Source organism: Zalophus californianus, chromosome 4 (assembly GCF_009762305.2).
Source record: "Zalophus californianus isolate mZalCal1 chromosome 4, mZalCal1.pri.v2, whole genome shotgun sequence".
Taxonomy (NCBI): domain Eukaryota; kingdom Metazoa; phylum Chordata; class Mammalia; order Carnivora; family Otariidae; genus Zalophus; species Zalophus californianus.
In genome coordinates, this window is record NC_045598.1 from 101,018,144 (window position 1) to 101,037,801 (window position 19,658).

At 48.5% G+C, this 19,658-nt stretch overlaps 1 protein-coding gene and 1 long non-coding RNA gene across 4 annotated transcripts in view; one reads left to right on the forward strand and one right to left on the reverse strand.

Moving 5' to 3' along the window:
* Positions 1-9,703: 9,703 nt before the first annotated feature.
* The window catches only part of ZNF697 (zinc finger protein 697), a 28,326-nt gene continuing 18,371 nt past the window's right edge, over positions 9,704-19,658 (reverse strand). Inside the window, exons 2-3 of one of the 3 annotated variants that reach the window (XM_027567868.2) lie at positions 15,857-16,137; positions 9,704-14,454 (exon numbers count right to left, since the gene is read on the reverse strand). In XM_027567868.2, the coding sequence (XP_027423669.2) occupies positions 13,028-14,454; positions 15,857-16,100 (1,671 nt within the window). In that variant the 5' untranslated portion in view covers positions 16,101-16,137 and the 3' untranslated portion in view covers positions 9,704-13,027. The other 2 variants (XM_027567882.2, XM_027567874.2) reach the window with 2 other exon arrangements.
* Positions 14,484-18,940, forward strand: LOC113908021. Its single transcript, XR_003515341.2, has 3 exons — positions 14,484-14,927; positions 15,601-15,715; positions 16,105-18,940. It is a non-coding gene; the product is annotated as an uncharacterized LOC113908021 (long non-coding RNA).

Here is a 19,658-nt window from a genome sequence, read left to right on the forward strand (position 1 = left end):
GGAGACCACACACTCTCTGCTCCTGGGAGGAGAGGCTGCAGCGCTCCTGCTGATTCAGGCCTGGGATGCACCCCAAGTTCCCAGATCTTTGGACTCGCCAAGGAAAGCAAAACCTTCCCAATCTTTATATGAAATTTCTTGATTTCTAAATATTGGCACCTAATTCTAAATTTCGAAAACAGTGTGAGGATCAGCTCTGAGAATGTGTGGGCTGGTGCTGCAATTGTATTTGTAATATTTTATCTCTTCGAGAGTGGGCAGCCCGCAGTGATCCTTCTTGGCGGTAGGTCCTGAGTCTACATTACAGCATAATTTGTACTTTTCTGTATGTTTGATATTGGTTATCATTTTTTGAACAAATTAATTTTGATTAAAAAAAAAGTGAAAACCAATGAAACACATCTGTGGGCCAGACCCACAGCTAAGGCTTCCAGTGCTCCATCTCTGTTCCCAGGCTTGTGGGGGCAGTAAAATATCATACAGGGCAGGTACATACACAGTAAAATGTACAAAGGCCGTTAGAAAGAGGATCCCAGGGGTGCCTGGGTGGTTCAGTCAGTTGGCGGCTGCCTTCAGCTCAGGTCATGATCCCAGGGTCCCTGGATCAGTGGGGAGCCTGCTTCTCCCTCTCCCTCTGCTGCTCCCCCTGCTTGTGCTCTCTCTCTGACAAATAAAATAAAATCTTCAAAAAGAAAGAAAGAAAGAAAGAAAGAAAGAAAGAAAGAAAGAAAGAAAGAAAGAAAGAAAGAAAGAAAGAAAGAGAAAGAAAGAAAGAAAGAAAGAAAGAAAGAAAGAAAGAAAGGAAGGAAGGAAGGAAGGAAGGAAGGAAGGAAGGAAGAGAAAGAAAGAAAGAAAGAAAGAAAGAAAGAAAGAAAGAAAGAAAGAAAGAAAGAAAGAAAGAAAGAAAGAAAGAAAAAAAGAGAGAAAGAGAGAAAGAAAGAAAAAGAAAGAAAGAAAGAAAGAAAGAAAGAAAGAAAGAAAGAAAGAAAGAAAGAAAGAAAGAAAGAAAGAAAGGAAGGAAGGAAGGAAGGAAGGAAGGAAGGAAGGAAGGAAGGAAGGAAGGAAGGAAGGAAGGAAGGAAGGAAGGAAGAAAGAAAGGAAGAAAGAAAGAAAAAATATCCCATCGGGGTAAGGGACTCAATAAAGCACTTGCATTTGGGCTGAATACTGAAAGATGAGTAGAATTTCAACAGACAGAAATGGGGGGGGAATGTGTCCCAGGCAGGGGCAAGGAAGTCTGCCAAGTCACAGAGGTGGGAAAAGGGAGTCCCTTTTAGGTGGTATGGACAGACCAGAGAGCATAGGTGTAGGGGAGAACGGAAGACACACCTGGAAAGACATGATGGGAAAAGACCAGGGTCACCTTGGGTCACCGCTAGGAGATACTCTGCCTCCTTCCTTCTTTCCTCTCAGAGCAGGATTCCATTCCCCTTCTTAAAGACTGTTTGACATTTAGCTACTTTACAGGTAATATGCCTCAGCTTCTGTGGAAAATTATACTCGTTAAGGGCAAAGAGCATGTCTCCATGTCCCCACTAGCAATGAATATTGACAGGCCAAAGAACTTGGAGATTATTCAGTATGCACTCGGCAACCTGTTCAGCTGTCCCTGGAAGATTACTTTGGCACCCGTGGGTAGGATGGATTGGAAGAGATTAAGAGGATACTTCAAGAATCTCGGTCCATCTATACAATGGAATATTACTCAGCCATCAGAAAGGATGAATACCCAACTTTTACATCAACATGGATGGGACTGGAGATTATGCTAAGTGAAATAAGTCAAGCAGAGAAAGCCAATTATCATATGGTTTCACTTATTTGTGGAACATAAGGAATGGCATGGAGGACATTAGGAGAAGGAAGGGAAAAATGAAGGGGGGGGAAATCGGAGGGGGAGATGAACCATGACAGAATGGACTCTGAGAAACAAACAGGGTTTTAGAGGGGAGGGGGTGGGGGATGAGTTAGCCTGGTGATGGGTATTAAGGAGGGCACGTACTGCATGGAGCACTGGGTGTTATACGAAAACAATGAAGCGTGGATCACCACATCAAAAACTAATGATGTATTGTATGGTGACTAACATAACATAATAAAATTTAAAAAAAAATCTCGGCAAGAAATAAAGCCCTGATTTATGTTAACAAATTGGGACACAGAGGGCAACTGGGGCCAACCTGAGGTGGAACAGACGCTACTTCAGGAAATGCCTGAGCAGGGTCACAACACCCCCTATGCACCCACTTTCCCAAGCCAGAAACCTGGGAGGTCCTTCGCCCCCTCTCCCTCCAGCCTATCAGTCAGTCCTACCCATTTCCCCTCCAAAGTGCCTGCTGAGTGTGTCCCCACCCTCCTTAGGAACATGGCCTGGTTTAGGCCCTCATTATCTCTTGCCCGGCCTCCCTGCCTCAGAGAGTCACCATGAAATCCACTTGCATCCTTGTTGCCAGAGTTGTCTACCCAACACCAAATCTGACCACGTCGCCCCCTACCTGAAAACCAACCAGGACCCTTAGGATAGCCCTGAGTGTCTTAGGATAACGGATAAGGCCCTTCGAGATCTAGGCCCTGCCCACCTCTCTGGACTACTATGTTGTCAGCAGTTCCTGCCCTATCTCCAGATTCCCCAACTTTACGCTCCAGCGATAGGCCAGGGTTTGGCACTTCTTGCAAACATTACGCTGTTACATGCTCCCACGCTAAAGCCCAGTGTCCCTCCTGCTCAGACCTTGCCCAGCTCCTGCCGACACATCCTTCTCAAGTGCTTATTCACCATCCAAAGCTTCCATCTCACCATCCGTGGGCCGTGTGCGTATCTAACTGCCTGGTGATTATTTGTATAGTCTGCCCTCGACCGCCACGCTGTCTTGTCCTTGAGGGCAGCCACTTGCCATTTCACCTCTGTGTCCCTAGTACCTGGGCCAGTGCCTGACACAAAGCAGGCACACACACGGACAGCAGACTGACAGGGAGACACATGGGTGGTTGGATGGACAGACAGATGGATGGATAGATATGCAGACAAAACACAAACAAACGGAATTGCTGAGATGGGGAGGGAAGGGAGTCAGGGAGGCAGAAGGAATGAGAAAACAAGAAGGAATTTAAAGATAACGTCAAGAAATTAATGAACCTGAAGAAGCAGGGGGTGTGGGGACGCAGGAGCAATCCATCTGCACTGTATGAAGAGTGAGCAATTGAAAGAAATGTGAGAGGGAAAGACATTTATGAAGGCAGAATGTAACTGGCAAGATTTTTAAGGGGACTGGAAATTAGATGTGCAATCTGAAACAAGGTAATGCCCAGAGAGTTTTTATACTACAAAAATAAGGACACTCTCGTTTTAAAAACTGAATTCAGAAGAAAATCTCATCAGAAAAAAAAAGTAAATCTCTCATTCCTTAAGTGATTAAAGTGGTTACTTAGAGTGCTTCTTAAAGCATCAAGGGACTCTGAAGGAGTTTGCAGGGAGTCCTCCTTTATCATGGGATCCCACACAAGGGTAATGGGGAGGGAATGGGAGTTGGTGTTTCCAGGCATGAAAGAGACTCATTATGATGGAGTGTGGGGGGGGACTAACAAAAAGTGGATTGGCCACTCTGTCCCCAAGGGCAGGGGACCCTGGGGTCAGTTGCAAACTCTAGAACAGTCACCAGTCTGTTCTAGAAACCTGAAGCTCCCCACTAATAAAGAGTGCAGTCTTTCCTCAAGAAACAGAAGAACCTGCACGAGTGAAGTCAGCCCTTCTCCCAAAATAGGTGCTGGCAACAGTGGGTGGGCACATCGCCTGCTGGCCCTGTCATCATCTTAGCATGGACCCTGCCCTTATTGAGGTAGGAATATCCGTTTCATGTGCCAGGATCGAAAGTCCCCCTCGCACCAGCTGGAATCTGTAAAGTTGCCCGCTCAGTTACGAGCAGGGTGGTTTCGTGGACATGAGGCTGGTGCAGTCACGGGGACCCTGTGTCTGGCATACCACTCCGCCATGGGGCCTCATATTTGATTTTGCACCAAGCCTTGGGAACTAAGTAGCTAGTCCTGATTATGAGCATTTCTTTCACCAGTAGGCAAAACAACTCCCTCCTAATCACGGGTAAACAAGGGAGGCTCCCTGTCCCGTCCCCAGGACAGATCAAAGTGTTTGTGGAATTCAAATTTTAGGGCTAATATAAGCCTTAGAGATTCCAGCTTTTAGCTATGGGCTCCTTCCCTTCCTCATTTCACAAATGAGGAAACTGAAGCCTGAGAAGTAAAGTGACTTTCCCAAGGTCACCCATAAATCAGTAGCAGAGCTGGGCTAGGGTGCAGGCCTCTCAAGAACACACTAGAATCCCCATGGTAACAAAAAGAGGAAAGTTTATAGCAGGGGTGTCTGGGGCCAGGCAACATAGAGTTTGAGCAGTGCAGCATATCGAGGGTGGGGGGATTTTTATAGCTTCTGACACCTCTCAAACCCGCACCTGAACACACTCCAGTCACACCCACCACACTCGCACCATGGCCACTCCTGCCGGAAACACAGGCCTGTTTCCTGGCACCCTTCCCTCAGCCAACTTGTCCCTCAGCCAACGCCTCCCCTAGAGAGTCTCCAGTCTTCCAGGGAGGGGTGAAGCGTGTCTCTCCACTAGGCACTTGTCACAGTCCAGGTGGTTGCTTATTAACTTGTCTGTCTCCCTAACTAGACGGTGGACTCTAGAAGACACCGTGAGGACCCCGTGCTGACGACCTGCACACAGCTGTATTCCCACCTGTGTCTGACCCAGAGCGAGCGCTCAGTCAATGCATAAGGAATGAAGGAAGGAAGATGAGGTTCCTAAAGAAAGAGATTCTGGAAGCATCTGGGTGGCTCAGTTGGTTCAGCGACCGGTTCTTGATTTTGGCTCAGGTCATGAGCTCAGGGTCCTGGGATCGAGCCCTGCATCCGGCTCCATGCTCAGTGTGGAGTCTGCTTGGGATTCTGTCTCCCTCTCCTCTGCCCCTTCTGCTGCTCTCCGTCTCTCTAAAATAAATAATCTTTAAAAAGGAAAAAAGGAAAGGAAAGAAAAGACATGAAAAGAAAAGAAAAGAACAGAAAAGAAAAAAAAGACAAGACAAGACAAGTTCTCTGGACCAGAATAAACAGGGTTGTAGGGAGTGGAGTGAAGGGTGTCCCAAGTATGAGTTCCCCTAAACAAGACAAGTCTAGACTCTATACCCACCTGGACTGGTGACCTTGTAATTGCTGCCCTGAGTTTGGCCTGAGGGCACAGGGCTCAGAACAGGTAGGAGAGGCACAGCCTCCTGGAGGCCCAAAGGGCACAGAGCCAGGAGTCTGCCCTCCCAATATATTTGCTAAAGAAAAAGAAATAGGGATAAGAGAGAATATTTGGAAAGAGGGCAGAGGGCAGGCTTAACCGGCACACCAGATCCTTCTGTGGAGCCCATGCAGCCCAGCCCAGCTCATGGGTTGCCAGTCTTGCAGGAACAGAGACATGCAGGTGCTCCCCAGGACAGGAACAAAAGTAGCCAGGGCAAGGGAGGACTGCAGAAGGGGGAAGACGGAGGCAAAAGAGAAGAGACTATTCTCTCTCTTTGGAAGCTTCCATTTCTGCAAACGAGAGTGAACATCTTGTTTGCTTTCTTTCACATTGTTTCTCATTCACCTGTTCTCTTTCGATTTGGGTCTTTTTCTCTAAGTTACTCAACTCTCTTTACTCTCCTGGGTCTGTTTCCTTACTGCAAAATGACGGCTGGGGCCCATTTCCATGGTCCATCCCAATGATACCGGAACAGTAAGTGGTCGCACTTGGCGTCTGGCTCCTCATCTGTACAGGGCACCGTACCCCCCCCCCCCCCGATCGTGGACGACCGAGGCCAGACAGAGCAGGAGTCCACCGGAGAGCTCCCTCCCTCCTCTGTAGTCAGGTAACAGCTGAGCCCCAGAGCCTAATGCAGACTTAGACAAGCTTTTGTGGCATTGTGTTGAGCTATGGATGGTTCCCAAGTTTTAAGCTCTCTGACCACCACTAGACACTAGAGTGGGGAGAGTCCATAGAGATGGTGTCGCTGGAAGAGGAAAACAGGCCCAGAGAAATCAGAGCCTTGCTCGAGAGCACAGCCAGCAAAGGCCGGAACTCTGTCCCGCGCTCCTCCCTCAAGGGATGGCAGGACCGGTTCCTCTGTTCTTCCTCTGTCCCCAGGAAAGGAAGGCCACGGTCACCCATACCCTCATCCTTCCCCCCACCACCAGCACTTCCTCAGGAGCTGGAAATCTGAGAGGATGCAGTTCTGCATACAAGCAACTGCTTTTCTCCTCCTTCTAGGCCCCCAGGAGCTAGGATACGAGACAACCGCGCTGAGACTTTTGTTTCCTAACATTTGCACAGCCCCTAGACCTTCTGGAAGCTTCACGTTTGTGATTTTGTTTGCTCTTCTCCCCACACCTCACACCTGCATCTTTCCTCTGGACAGACAAGGACAAGATCAAGTCCCCCTGTGGTGCCCAGCCTAGGCTGTGGCAACGTTAGGCAGTGGTTGCCTCAGTCTGGCGGCCTTCTGGCTGTGAAGTCACGTCCATGATTCCTACTGTGTCCATTAACATTAACCCAGAGAGCAGTAGATCCACTTCAGTGGAAGCCCGGGGGTGGTCCTTGTGTATCAAAGTCCCGGCTTTACTCAGGCATCTTCGAACGCTAGACCTGACAGAAGGAAGGGTCTAGCCAGGTCCCTTAGCAGCCCCTTGCTTCGTTAACCCCTCCAAGGTCACACTGCCTCTTTCCCCCACCCGCCAAAGCCAGATAAAATGGACACTGCCCAATTTGCCGCAGCAGTGACCCCGGCATATGTCCTCAGCAGAGAGTCTGTTTCAGCCTGAGCCTTTGCTGGAGGCCCCATCTTGCCCCGGCATTAACACCTGATGCCTTGGTATTCGGGAGTTCTTCCTTCCCCCACCAGGGGCCAAATCCCAAAAGTCACACTTCCGGTTTGCAAAATAATTCACCACCGGGAAGCTGGATTTGATGTTAGGCAGGGAACAAAACCAGCCTTCCCCTTCCCTGTTCTGGAGCATTAGAACATGTGAGAGTCTCTCTGTGTCTCATACCTATACCCCCAGCATCAAGCACGCCAGCACAGGGGCACTTGGTGTGCTTATGGAATGAGCCTCTCTGGGTCTCTGCTCTTAACTAGCCACAGCCTCGGGGGACCGGGGAGGCCGCCCATACGCAGGAAATGTGTCCAGGACATTCTGGGAACATCTCTGCAGAAGAACCACTCCAGCCCTCGTGGGTCAGGGAAGACATCTCAGGGGAGCCTCTTCTGTGATTAAATGACATCAAACCACTTCCAGGGAGTCCCTAGTTTCCAGCAACTGGTGAGGCCTGGGACCATTCAGTCCTTTCACTTAGCATGAAACCCCTCCAAATAGAGATGTGCGGAGGCCAGCTTGGTACATCAAACTTGCCACCCAACTCTTTGGTTTCTGGAGCTAAGCATCTATGGCGATGAGGCAGGTCACCAGGGGGACGGGGGACGCAGACAAGTCTGGGAACAGTCACCTGGATCCCCCTGGGGCAGTTGGAAACTGAAAACAATGGGAATGGGCTTTGGGTGAGCAGAGGTGACCTTGAAACATAGGCGGGCAGCAGGGAACTGTAACCTGCAGACACTTGAGGCTCTGGCCAGGAAAGAGAGGAGCCCAACGCTAGTGTGTTCAAGCTGGAGACCTGTTGGGTGAGCTCCTCCCCTTTCCCTCCAGAAGCAAAATTCAGAAAACAACTCTATTGCCAAGGGCAGCTCAGAAAAGGAGTAATGCATGGAATTTTGCTTTGTTAAGTGAGCTGAGAGGGAATGAAGATCAGAAAGAAGGGAAGGCAGGCAGTCTGTGATTGGCAAAGACCAAGAAAGGCCAGCAGCAGCCTTTGATGCCACCCCCCCCAACCCCCCGCATTATCTGATGAACAGCAAAAACAGGCCCTTCTCTTGGCCCTTACTTATGATCTACGTGGGGAAGGTGTACATGAAAAGGAGGCCTAGCCGGAGTGGACAGACAGCAAAGCCTGCTGATCTGACAATGCCCTTTGTCTCTATACCCCTAGGCAGAGGAGAGGATGTGAGGCTTATTCCTTTTACTTACTGCAATCCCCAAGAAAGAAAGAAGGTACCTGATTGGTCCTATAGACTTCTCAATCCCAGTTGCACATAAAAGTTGCCTAAGAGGCCTACATAAAATTACACGTGCTTGGACTTCAATTGTTCAATGTCTGGAACAATTACTTGGTTGTTGTTGGGTTTTTTGTTGTTGTTTAGGGGCAGAAAGGGGCAGAGGGAGAGGGAGAGAGAATCTTATGCGGTCTCCACTCCCAGCATGGTGCCGACCGTGGGGCTCGATCTCACCGCCCTAAGATCAAGATTTAGACGCTTAGCCGACTGAGCCACCCAGGAGCCCAGGGGAGGGCTGGGGGGGGGGCTTGAAGCGGGGAGGGGTTGTTGGTTTTTAAAGCTCTCCAGCTAATTCTACTATGTAGTTAAGGTTAAAGTAATGAAATCTTGATCTCAAACCAATTCAGCCCAAAGAATTCCAAGTTGACCAGATACATCCTCTCCACCTGGAACACAGAGTTCTGCTCTAACAGCAAGTTCAGGCTCGGCGTCCCTTCGTGGCATAGCCCCTAAGTCCAGGTTCATGGCTCTGTCCCCACAGAGCCCTGAACAAATACTTCAAATACTTGGTTTAGTAGTTTTCCTAGGGACCAGGAGCTAGACTTGTGGCTGCTTCAAATCCGAATACTCAGGTTTAGGGAGAAATGTTGCAATCCCAGAATGGAGTGGCTCCTTCCACAACCAGGACCCAGCATTCACTGGTCCTGCCAGGCAGAAAAGGGCTGGCAGACATTCACACAAGGAGGTGGTTGTGATCATTACAAGAAAATAAAGTGCTTTTCACGCTTCATCTTTTCTATTTCTTGGACTTATAAACTGCTTATAAACTGCTGTTTCATTGTTTCCCCGAGGTTGGGCACAAACCAGTTAAAAAATATTTGAAGTAAAAGGCCAGTCTAGCTGATAAGTTCCATTCAACATTATCAGTAGCCATTAAGTTACATTTCTGAGAGCTGAGGGAAAGAAAATACTTTGTGATGTGATTCGGGAATACATTTTTTTTTTTAATAGATTAGAGGTGAGACCTAAGACTGCCTCCCTTCCCCATATCGACTCCCCCGCCCCACTCCCCACTACCTGCTGTCAAAATGTCCCACAGATTGGTTCCTACAAGGAATGAAGAAATCAATACCCATGGCATAGCATTAACACATTTCCCAAACTCCTAACGCCACAAGAGTACAGAAGTGCCCCTGCTGAATTATTGGTTAAAATGGGCAGAGTATATAGACATCAGCCAGTTCCAGGATGATGTAGGATCCACCTGAACATTCCAACATAGGAGTCAGCAACCTTTGTCCGTAAAGATCCAGAGAGTAAACATTTTAGGATTGTGGGCCATGAACCCTCTGTCACAAAGACTCAGCCTTGCTGTTATCGGGCAAAAGCAGACACAGACAATATGTAAGCAAGGTTGTATGCACAGGACTATAATCCAAAACATTTTACTTGCAAAGAGAGGCAGGCTAGATTCGGTAGTTTGCTGACCCCTGTTCTACCAGACAATAAGCTTCCATTTACTGATCTCAGTGATATTTAATAGATGACAAAGAAGAAAGAATGACATGGAAAAAGACTGATATGGATTTAATGACAAATATTCCATATTGGTTGCTGAACACCAGAACGCTGTCCAAGGAATCATCATTAAATAAAACAACCTGAAAATAAGGCAATTCTCACATATACAAGCACACACTCACACAAAACCTGTTACTTTAAGGATCATTAAATTATTCACTATTTTAACAAACAGCTGTAAAATAACATTACAGTGAAGGAAAATGTGCACAAACTTCAGAAACACAGTTCAGATTGTCTATGAACACAGGTTCTTCATCTGTACTTTTCCACATATGTACAGCCTCTTGATCCTGAAGAAACCACATGGCTCAAGGGGTTAACTTCTCATCTTCTCTTTCCAACTCAGAGCTCAAGATTGAACCAAGCCATTTAACCTGACGAAACTGCTCCAGCTTTTGCTAAGGAAGAGTAGCCTGAACTTGACCAAACTCCCCAGGAAACAAATGATACACTTGCCTCCACCGTCATGAATGAGCTGATGGAAGGAATCTTCAAATCAACATTTTTAAGGGTGAACCATAGTTAATGGGGTTTGCTGAAGAAAAAATATTATTCTCCAACTAGAATACAAGAAACAACCTCCTGACTGCATTTAAATTCACTTAATGCAGCTATGTTCCCTGAAGAATTGTAAGAAAAACGGAATCACATTTTAAATGCACCATGAGAGTAGGGGTGTTGGTGGTTGGGCTGTTTTCTTCTGCTGAGGGATTTGCTCATCAAAGGGATACTGAAGTGGTAGCTGCCTCTCTTATCCATGGTACTTGAAAGAGAGGTCCATGAAATCCAAACATTTCCACTGCCACCAAATTATTTTATATTAGCTTCAATCTCATTTCCATGTTGAATTCTTTCTTGAAAGCTGCCCATACGTAACATAGCTGATGCAGACGAGACGGTACAACAGAGTACAATGGCAGCAAAAGGCCAAATAACCCATAAAGTGGATAATCAATCCATGAATAATCAAAAGTTGCATGAGATTTCATAGGCACAGACTTGAGAGAACTTAAAACGGCTGGAAGAGGTAGATGTGCATAAAAAAAACACGCAAAGGAATAAGATTACCTACAAACTGGCTATATTATTTTCAAAGGAGTCCTATACACTTAGTATTCAGAGTAAAGAGTCAGAATAAATAATGGACATTTACTTTGTTCATATTACTCAACTAAAAGAAAATAAAGAATTAGTGTGTTGCAAAATTACCTTTTGAAAATCTATTTGCATTTGTAAATAACAATAAACTGATTAAGAGGGCAAGATCAACAGGCATTATACAAGCCCAGAATTCTCAGGATTTTTTTTTTAGAAGGTGTTTTTATAAGGACAAAAACATGCTTCCCTACAGTCCCCGAAGAGGTTCTTTGCTAAAATACAACTGATCAAGTATAAATTACCAGCATTCACAGAAAGTCTGCTGAAACTGTAAAAACAATCTTGCAGTTTTTCTTCTTTTCCTTCAAGTGTGTCCAACAGTTTGTGAAGATGCTTCCATGAAAAGTACAGGAAAACTAACAATCACTGGTGAAGAAAACAGGATTGCTTTCCACAGCTCTAACTTCTAAAGGCTAACCTAGGGGTGGGATTTTCAGCATAGGTAACCGAAATCTGTACAAGAGTCATCTAACTACAGCCCCCTACTAGAAACAGAACAAACCTAAGACACCCAAATTACGTGACAAAGACCAGCTTTGTCAACAAGGACATCTTTGGCCCTTCTAGACTAGCCTTAAGTTTTCCACAAAGCATAAGAATTTTCAGTGTCTTTATTTTATGATATAAATCATGACAGGAAGTCTTTCTAGCAGCTGAGCTGGAGAACACAAAAGGTCAGACCATGCCTATCCCCACGGTCATCAGTCCCTCTTCCGAACAGCCTGCTGTACTCCTATCCCCAGGTCTTCCCTACGACAGGGGTCATAATACTGATCTACCTCACAGAGATGTGAGAAACAACTATCATTAAATAGCGTAAAGCACTTTACAAATATAAAAGTGCTATTTTGGCATTTATATAACCAGAAAACATTCATTGCTTGTGCTATTTGGCAATTTTGCACTTAGACCTCTCCCTGCTTGTGCCTTCCTTGTGTAAAGCCTTGAGCTTTCTGCTGTGCCTCCCTGTGTAGATAAAAGATATTTCTACTCAGACCAAAAGCCCTTATCAATATGGATGGAGGTGGCTGTTCAATTATCTCCCCCATTACTACCAAGGGGAAGGGGGGCACTGGATACAGAGTGAAGGCAAATGAGACAAAGAAGCCTTGTACCCCAACATGTGAACATTTGCTCTCCTGGATTTCCCACATAAGGCTAGCAAAACTCTGAGCTAGATGACTTTTGTAGTAGGTCACTGGGGCAACTGTTGCTGATTTGAGATTCACTTCAAACAAGCATCATGCTGACCTGGCAAAGGGAAAGTCACACACAGCTGGGATTGTTTCATTTCCCTGCACTTAGAAGATCACAAGCGAGACCTGAAATACCGGGCTCGGCACACACCTAACACCTGACATCCACAAAGACCACCCTGACCCAGCATGAACCTAGACTACCTTAAAGGAAGTGGCAAAGAACCAGGGGCAGGACCAAGATTTCCCGGGTGATCTTAAAGCCAGTTATAAACGAATTCCCAAACCTCGATTTCGTCCTTGAAATCAGAGTGTGTAAGCTTTCCTGCCCATTTTCCCCTGGATGCCTCAAAATAGCAGCTAACCGTGGCTCAGAGAAAGGAAGGGAAGAATATGCAAAATATCCTCTCCTAGAAGATCGACAAGGTTCCTCTTACTTTTCATGAGACTATAGCTGATGTGGGAGGGCAGGACAAAACAGTGGCTTAACACCTGGTGAGACCAGGATAGAATTAATCATACCCGCCTTTTATTTTACCCCATGATCCTCTAACCCCCACACCCTCTCCCGATTCCCACAGGCCCTCACAGCCCGAACTTCTGTTGCCGGCCATCCCGTTCACTCCCCTACTCCCCTTCTTCAAGGTCCTCAAAGTGCCTGCTCTTCACCCCCTACTTTGTGTATTTGAAGAAGGCATCGCTCAAGCACATCTCCCAAACATGTCCTCGCTGGGGGGGCGGCAGGCAAAACATGACACCCCAAAAGAACAACGCTGACTCAACCCTCCCCTCCAAGACCCCCTAACACCAAACTTGACTCCCCGATCACTCTCGGATTGTCCCTCCCGCCCCTTCCCATTTCTTCCTACGCGGTCTATCCCCAGAACGGCTACTCCCCACATGCTCCCCGAGGGCAGTGTGTCCCCCAACCCCAACGCGACCCAGCCCTAGCACAAGTGCAACTTCTGGTGCTGCGCCAGGTGCGTTTTGTAGCGGAAGCCCTTGCCACAGCCCGCGCACTTGTGCGGCTTGTTGCCGGTGTGGATGCGGCGGTGGCGGATCAGGTGCGAGCTCTGGATGAAGCTCTTGCCGCACTCGATGCACGTGTAGGGCTTCTCGCCCGTGTGCGTGCGCTGGTGCTGCGTGAGCGTCGAGAAGTCGCTGAAGCGCTTCTCGCACTGGCCGCAGCGGAAGGGCTTCTCGCCCGTGTGCACGCGCAGGTGGTTCACCAGGTGCGAGTTGCGCCCGAAGCCCTTGCCGCACTCGCGGCACACGTAGGGCCGCTCGCCCGAGTGCGTACGCTTGTGCGTGAAGAGGTGCGAGCTGACGCTGAAGGTCTCGCCGCACTCGGAGCACATGTAGGGCTTCTCGCCCGTGTGCACGCGCTGGTGCTTCACCAGGTCCGAGCGCCAGCTGAAGCGCTTGCCGCACTCGCCGCAGCCGTGCGGCTTCTCGCCCGTGTGGATGCGCTGGTGGTTGGCCAGGTGCGAGCGGCGCACGAAGCCCTTGCCGCACTCGCCGCAGGCGAAGGGCCGCAGCGCCGCCGCCCCCGCGCCGCTGGCCGCCGCGTGCGCGCGCCGGTGGCTCAGCAGGTGCGAGCTGAGGCTGAAGGCCTCACCGCACTCGGGGCACGGGTAGGGCTTCTCGCCCGTGTGCAGGCGCCGGTGCTTCAGCAGGTCGGCGCGCCAGCTGAAGCTCTTGCCGCAGTCGGCGCACAGGTTGGGCCGCTCGCCCGTATGCAGGCGCAGGTGGTTGGTCAGGTAGGTGTTGCGGCTGAAGCCCTTGCCGCACTCCCCGCACCGGAAGGGCTTCTCGCGCGGGGGCCGGGCCAGCGCGGGCCCCGCCCCGAAGCCCCCCGCCACGCCCACGCCCACGCCCACCATCCCCACCACAGCGCCGCACTCGCCCGCGAAGCCGAAGGGCTCCAGGCTGGCGGCGGCGGCGGCCTCCGCCAGGCGGTGGATCCGCTGGTGCTGCAGGAAGGCGGCGCCCGGGCTGAAGCTCTCCCCGCAGTCGGGGCAGATGGTGGGCGCGTCCATGATGCTGGCCATCAGGCTGTCGAGCTCCCCGAGGTCCATGGCCATGGGGTGATGGAGCCGGCGGAAGCGGCGGTGGGCCGCCTTGTCGCTCCGGTGCCGACTGCCCAGGGAGAGGTGCCGTCTCCAGGGAAGCATGGGAGGGGGCGGCTGCTCCTCTTCGTCGAGCCGGTTCTCTCCAGCGCTCTCCTCTTCCTCCTCCTCCTCCTCTTCCCGGGGGCTCCGGGAAATGCTGTCGGACTCAGACAGTCCTGGGAACATCGCCATCTCTGCTACACCAGATTGGTAATCATCATCTTCGCGGAGAGCAGCCCCTTCTTCCTCACTCAGCAGCCCCTCTGCAACAGAGAAGGTGGCATGGGGGTGACTATACTTGGCGCTCAAAAGGTAAACCCAGAGAAAGCCAGTCTCAATAAGGGTGCGGGCCGCGGAGTAATTCCCTCCCCCAGATACTCTCAACCTCTCTCTCCAAGGCCCCCATGATTCCAGCCTCCTTCCCACCTGGTGCCTCTTGGAGAAGGCCTACAGGAGAGTGTGCTCTGAAACCCAGGCAAACAAATCTCACTCACCCGCCCCCTTGGCTGTCCAGTTCTTCTGGCAACTGTCTCTGGGGCCCAGGCCCCACCCATTGTACCTGCTGAGCAGAGCCATCTGAAGGCCTGACAGTCTGCTTGAAATGGGCCAGCTGGGACTCTGTGGGGTCTCGGAAGAGATTAGCTCACTCACAGCTCCCAATGCCTTTCAAGGACCTGGCCTCAAAAGACAAGGCCACTCCAGCCAACCACAGGAAAAGATCACCTGTCCTAACGAGGTAATGGGCTGATTTTTAAAATATAACTTGTTGCGGGTGGGACAACAAACCAAACACACCCCAGCTTAAGGGCTTTCCTATGTAAGCCAGGCAGGAGGAGTGAGCATAGGACCTAGAGCTGGTGATCCCAGCTTAGAGACTTCCAGAACATACACCTGTCTGTCTCTGGCTGCTTACCTCCGAGCATAGGGTACTCCAGAAAGTTACTGAGCTAGGAAAGACTAGGTGTTGTGCACACTGCAGGGGAGAGCAGCAGAAGTCTGGGATGCGTCACAGGGGAGGGGATGTAACCTCATTAGTCTTGACCATAAGGGATTGCCATTCATTTCTGTCCCCAAGCCATGCAGAGCGGTATAAGGCAACGATCGCCCAGAGATGGGACCGGGGAGGTGGATGGAGGGGGAGGGCCAGCACTCCCTCTTTCCAGGTCAGGAACAGCAAGGGATTTAGCAGAGGCCTCGAGCACTTTGGGCATCAGCCACATAAACCTGGGCAGGTCACTTACCACTGAGTTTCCTTATCTGCAAACAAAGATGATGGTGACTGGAACTGCAAACATCTGCATACTTTGTTAGCTCAGGGCTGCGCTAAGCAGCTCATCCGTACTCCCCCCAACAGCCTGATGAGGTAGGTTCTGATGTTAGCTGTGTTCCCTTCTGGTGTTAATTTCTAGCAGTGTTCTGTACACCATAAAGTGATGCGCCAGCGAAGTTACCCTCTTCATCCACATCTACCAGAACAGCTCACCTCAGACTGGACTGAAGAAAAGGATGTTCCTCAGGCTTAAGGTTGTAATTCTGTAATCCATGTTAATGGTCTCCGCTAGAGGGCTCTCCCACAAATAATGCTGTGGCTGGTTCTAACTCTAGAGGCGCTAGAAATAACTGTGAGGGGGGGCAACTTCCATGGAAATGCCAGCTTTTCCTCACCTGGGCAGATGTCAGACACCAGACCCCTCTCCTCTGGGTCCCCGCCCAGGGCGTCATCATGTGGGTTGGAGCCCAGATCCTGCTCTGGGGGGCCTTCTCTCTTGTCTGCATCCTGTGGCTTAGAGCCCATTCCTCTTTCTTCTGGGTCCCGTTCCCTGTCTTCAGAGTTCTCAAAATCAGAGCCCATCCCTTGGTCTGCTGAGTCCTGGGCTTCACACACACCCTGTTTATTTTCTTGTTCCATCCAGGAAGAACAGCACAAGGGAGGTGACCGGGGACCCCTGTTCCAGACAAAACACAGATAAAGGTCAGGTCAGTCTGGCCTCACCCCCTCACCATATCTGGCTTTGGATTCCGTGAAAATCGGTGGCTCGGTCCAAGAAAATGTGTAGAGTTCCAAGCCCCAGATGACAAATCTCTGTTCCACCTCACATTTTAAGATGCACAGAACCAAGCACAAAGGAGGCTGGTCTGGGTGGCATGGGAACAGTGGCAACTCCTTCTGAGACCCCGTGCCAACTCTCACTGGATTGGATACAGTTTCATCTCCTTCCATCTCTGAAGTGGATTAACATGGCTTTTTAGCCTTATTAAGTGGCTGTTTCCATTTTTCGGCTGAGAAAACATAAAGCTCGAAAAGAACGACCCCATCAGCCTTAGACCAAATTGTAAGCAGTAAGGTGGGGATTAAACCAGTGAGGACCTGCTGCTTTCCTGCACGCAGTGAGTCAAGAGAATTCAAGCTCTAGCCGGGCTGCTGGGGGGTGGAAGAGGGTGTAGGGACCCTCTGTGTTAGAAGCCATCTCTATAGCCTCATTATGTATTTTGCCTTATTAGATCCTTTCATTGTAGGGAGCCCCGAACAGGAAAGTGACAACTGGTAACCCCATCTACAGCACAGGCCAACATGTGAATTGTAGGAAGAAAATGACATCAGGTTCCTAAACCCTTTGTGGATGTCAGGTTTACATTTAAAGGTCCCTTGCCAAGACGGAGCAGTTGAGCCAAAAATAATCGACTTCTGCCATCCATCACTCTTACGGCTTAGCTCAAGGCAGCAAAGCAGATTATCAGTCAAGGATCTTGAACTGAGACTTTGAAGTGTCCAGCGCTGTCTGGCTCAGCAGCCCCAAACAGGACTCACACGAATGCGTCTGAGCAAGATGCTCTTTCCTTGGCTGGGAGCTCTTCCTGCCTGTTGAGAGGACTTTCCCCAAGGCAGCCCTGGCTCTGCACTCTTGCCAGTCTTACTCCAGGGCCCAAGGCAAGTCAGTTCGCCTCTGCTTGTCTCAGTATCCTCATCAGTAGTGCAAGCAGGACAATGCTACTTAACCTTTCTCCCAGGGAGGATGTCAAAGGAGACATTAAAATGGGCTTTGGAAAACACCGTAGAGAGGAATTGATACTTGGGAGTTTTACACATGTGGAATACACATTCTTTCTCTTTCTCGGTCCTGATGCCATCCCAGCACACCTCAGACATACTGGCACCACCATAATTTTGGCAGACTCATTGCCCTACCTAGCATAGTCTACAATTTCTCAGAGATGAGGATGTACTCCCTGGATTAGAGTGAAAAATCAAGCCTGTCCCTTAAACATCATCAGAAAATGGCCGTGTCTGAGACTGTTCAGTCAACAGTGTCCTGGAATGTAGCTGAGTTTCTTTAGAATAGATACAGTCTAAAATGACAGGTTCCAAACACTCAGGATTAGGCTCTACGAGAAAGTCTCATTAAAGCTATAAACGTTTTGAGAGGAATATTACACAAGAGACTGTTGACCCTAAATCACTTCCACCCATAACTCTCTTTGCCTCCTGGAGCTCAGACTCTGTAACAAGTACATCGCTTGAGTCTGCATATATAACACACCCCTAGGGCTAGAGGTGGGGAGGTAAGAGTAGGGTTTTCAAACATGTGACCTATTGGTTTGCTAGTGGCTAAAAGCAGAGAAGGGGCGGGGGACCTAATCTCAGACCAGCAAGTAGAATTCTACATCAATAAAATCATCAAATAAGCATGTCACCAGAAACTCCTAAAACTAAAATGGCAGGGCCTGGTGCCTGGGATGGCACAGAAGTTGACCACAGCTCTCCACCCAGAAGGGTGGGCGTTAGGGTTCCACCCCGGAAAGCAGAGCAGCTTAGGGTTTCTCCTCTAACCCCTTTTTTAAAAAGGACACCACACCTTCTTAGTACCTCAGGCACAGCAAAAAACAGAAGGAGAGTACTTTCTGATTTGTGATTTCTCAGAAACCAAGAGATAATTCATACCAGAGATATTAAACGAAGAAACATAGCTTTTATAGATTTAAGGGGGAAGAAGGAAAAGAGGCAGAGGCTGAGATCCCCAGTTGGGGCGAGAATATAGAAGTTCACAGCTACCACACTCAGAAGATTCTGAGCTCCCAAAGGGAACATGCCCAGATCCTCATTCACACCAGGAGAGGTAAGATTAGGTATGCTCTATAAAGAGTAGGAAGCTCCTATCACCTAGAGGGACACCATTCATGGAGCAACATCCACTCAGATTTCTTTAAGAGTGAACTATGTTAGAGGAGACCTGGAAATCTGCATGGCCCACAATATGGATTCAGTTCCATTCACGCTATCCCATCATGAGGTTCCAGGCAGCTACCAAGTAATAGAGAAGACTATTTAGAAGTAAGGAAAGGCAGTCATGATATATCGTTAGATGAAAACTAGTTTTTTTAAATCTCATTTTATTAATTAGTATGCATACTATATAATATACATACACACACATATATATATTTACACATGTATATACAGATTCAGAGGAAAATCAGAACATTATTGAGGTGTTAATCAAACATCTCTTGGTCACTTCTAAGGGTTTTGCACCATTTAATCTAAACAACTCAATGATGCAGGGTATAATGTTCAACTTCAGAGACACATGAAGAAACAGGCAAATAAGTTGTGACTAGCTCAAGGTCATACAAATCACCAGGGACACAGCAGGGATTCAAACCCCTGCAGGATAGTTCCAGTGCCCATATTCTTAGCCCAAAGCTGGTGTGTTGCTTGGGATCACTTTTCCTTTTTGTGAACATCTGTATTTTCTGTAATAAAGATGTAAATTTTTTTATCAGCAAAAAAGCCAACTTTGTTTTTAATGTGATAAAATACACTGAAGGAAAAGCTATATTATTTTAGAAACAACAAGGAGACAAGGACAGAAACTGTGCTTATCTCAATCTATGAAAGACAATTTTCAGAAGTGTTATCTAAACACTGTGGTATAACTGAAGTGTCAGCCAGTAGATCTGTAAGTACATTTTGTTCCAACGCCTTTCCCATTCATTCTCAAAATAAAAACTAGCAACATGTTTTCTTGGGCAAGGCCAGGGGTGGATAATGAATGGGTGGCAGGGCACTGTGAGAGATTTGCGGCTACACTGACCTAGGTTCAAATTCTCTGCTCTGTCAGCTACTTTACCTTGTGCAAGTTCCTTAACCTTGCTCATCTTCAGATTCTGCATCGATAAAAACTGTACTGCCACCTATGAGACTTGCTTATGTCCTATAGGGTTTGTAAAAGCAGCAGGCGTAGAGAGAGACACAATAAATGGTAGCTGTAATGTTACGAAACTTAAGCGAACTTCTTGATTTAAAAAATTATGTATACACACACATACCCCTCCTCAGTTGAAGGTTACAGCTGTATTCACCAAGAATGGCCTTTGGCAAGTACATCACAGAGCTTCCTGTGGCCTCGATGCTAAAAGCTCTGTAACCAACAGCCCACCCTGCGGACACAAGAGCCAGCAAGAGGGC